Source organism: Nicotiana sylvestris, chromosome 7 (genome assembly GCF_000393655.2).
Source record: "Nicotiana sylvestris chromosome 7, ASM39365v2, whole genome shotgun sequence".
Lineage (NCBI taxonomy): Eukaryota > Viridiplantae > Streptophyta > Magnoliopsida > Solanales > Solanaceae > Nicotiana > Nicotiana sylvestris.
In genome coordinates, this window is record NC_091063.1 from 146,275,085 (window position 1) to 146,276,941 (window position 1,857).

General features: G+C 46.0%; 1 protein-coding gene across 1 annotated transcript; it reads left to right on the plus strand.

Moving 5' to 3' along the window:
- The first annotated feature begins 1,213 nt into the window (after positions 1-1,213).
- LOC138873914 (uncharacterized) lies at positions 1,214-1,627 on the plus strand. Its single transcript, XM_070152402.1, has one exon. It carries the CDS (start codon positions 1,214-1,216, stop codon positions 1,625-1,627), a length of 414 nt encoding a protein of 137 aa, XP_070008503.1.
- Positions 1,628-1,857: the final 230 nt, after the last annotated feature.

Consider the following 1,857-nt stretch of genomic DNA (forward strand, 5'->3'; position numbering starts at 1 on the left):
CCAACCCCTCCACTCACATACCAGCCAACTCCAAATTACCAAGCACCCTCACCCTTATACCAAGCTCCGCCACCAACTTATTAGTCACCTCCACCTCCTACATACCAACCTACTTTACCCAGATACTCCCAACCCACTCATGTCTACCAAACGTATAATGCTCAACCATCCCACTATCAATCACCCCCTGCACGCCAAAACTTCCCTAGACCTCGACCTAACTTTGATCGCAGACCTCCAAAACAATATACCACCATCGCTGAACCCATTGACCAGCTATATGAGAAACTCAAAGCTGCTGGTTATATCACCCTTATCCCTGCTACAGTCCCTAAGAACCCTTCTCAGTGGGTTAATCCAAACAAGTCCAGTGCAAACCACTCCGGCATGAAAGGGCACACCATCGATGAATGTCGTTCCTTGAAAGATAAGATCCAGTCTTTAATTGACAACAAGGTCATTGTGGCAAAAGAACCCGCCCTGAATGTCCACAACAACCCTCTGCCAGGCCATAAGGGTGGAGGTATCCACATGATTGAAATAGAAGATGATTGGGATCCCGAAGGATCAATCGGGTTGATCACAGAAGGTGATGACCCAAAGAAGCCAACAATTACTCTCAACCCAATCATAGTCCAGATCCAGCCATCTGAGGACGCTGAGGTGAATATGTCTATACCTCTTGAGTTTGAAGCAGCGCCATCCACCAAGGCATCAACACCAATTGAAGTTGAATTCGTGTCTCCGGCAAATGCACTCGTACCATTTGAGGTTGCAGTATTGCCACTCAAGGCATAGGTTCCATTCGAAGAGAGGATAGCTGCACCGATCCCAGTGGCAATGTCTGCCATGACACTATTCTATACAAAAGTTGTACCCTAGGACTATACAGCCGAGGCAAGAAGGAAGGGCAAGGTCAGGGTTGAAGAAATTATCATTGCATAGGGTATGACAAGAACTGGTAGAGTCTATACCCCTGAAGACCTAGCTGAATCAAGCAAGCAGGCCTCCAATCGGCCGCCCCTTATTGAGACAGGTTTGGATGACCTTTGGAGGAAAATATAGGCCAAGGAATATTCAGTCATCGACCAGTTGAACAAAACGCCAGCACAAATATCCATTCTCTCTTTGCTGCAAATTCGAGACGCACAAGAATGCTCTGTTAAAGGTACTAAGTGAAGCATATGTACCAAGTAACATCACTGGTGGGGAAATGGCTAACATGGTAGGACAAGTTCTGGAAAGCCATAAGATCACTTTTCAAGAAGACGAGCTTCCACCTAAAGGGTTGGGGCACAACAAGGCACTGCACATCACCGTGCAATGCGAAGATTATTTCATTACCAGAATCCTGATCGATGGAGGTTATAGTCTTAATATTTGTCTGCTGGTAAGACTCAAGAAGCTGGGTAAAGGACTGCATGAGATAAAAGACGAAGCAATCAATGTGAAAGCTTTTGATAGTTCTCAGAGATCCACCATTGGTGAGATTAGTCTATGCCGGCAGATGGGACCAACCTGGTTCGAGGTTGATTTCCAGGTGATAGATGTACCAGCATCTTACAACTTGCTGCTAGGACAGCCATGGATTCATTCTGCTAGGGCCGTAGCATCCACGCTGCATTAGGCAGTAAAGTTCGAATGGAATCACTAGGAAGTAATCATTCATAGCGACGGTAGCAACCCCATATACAATCGCCAGACCATTCCGATGATCGAGGGAAGAAGGAAGTTGGTTGGAGAAACTTACCATCACATTGAACGGGTAAATGTTGTTGACAATGACAAATGGTGGGATAACAAAATCGAGAGTATAGTGAATTTGAGTAGGTACGAACCTGGCAAGGGGCTTGGCAA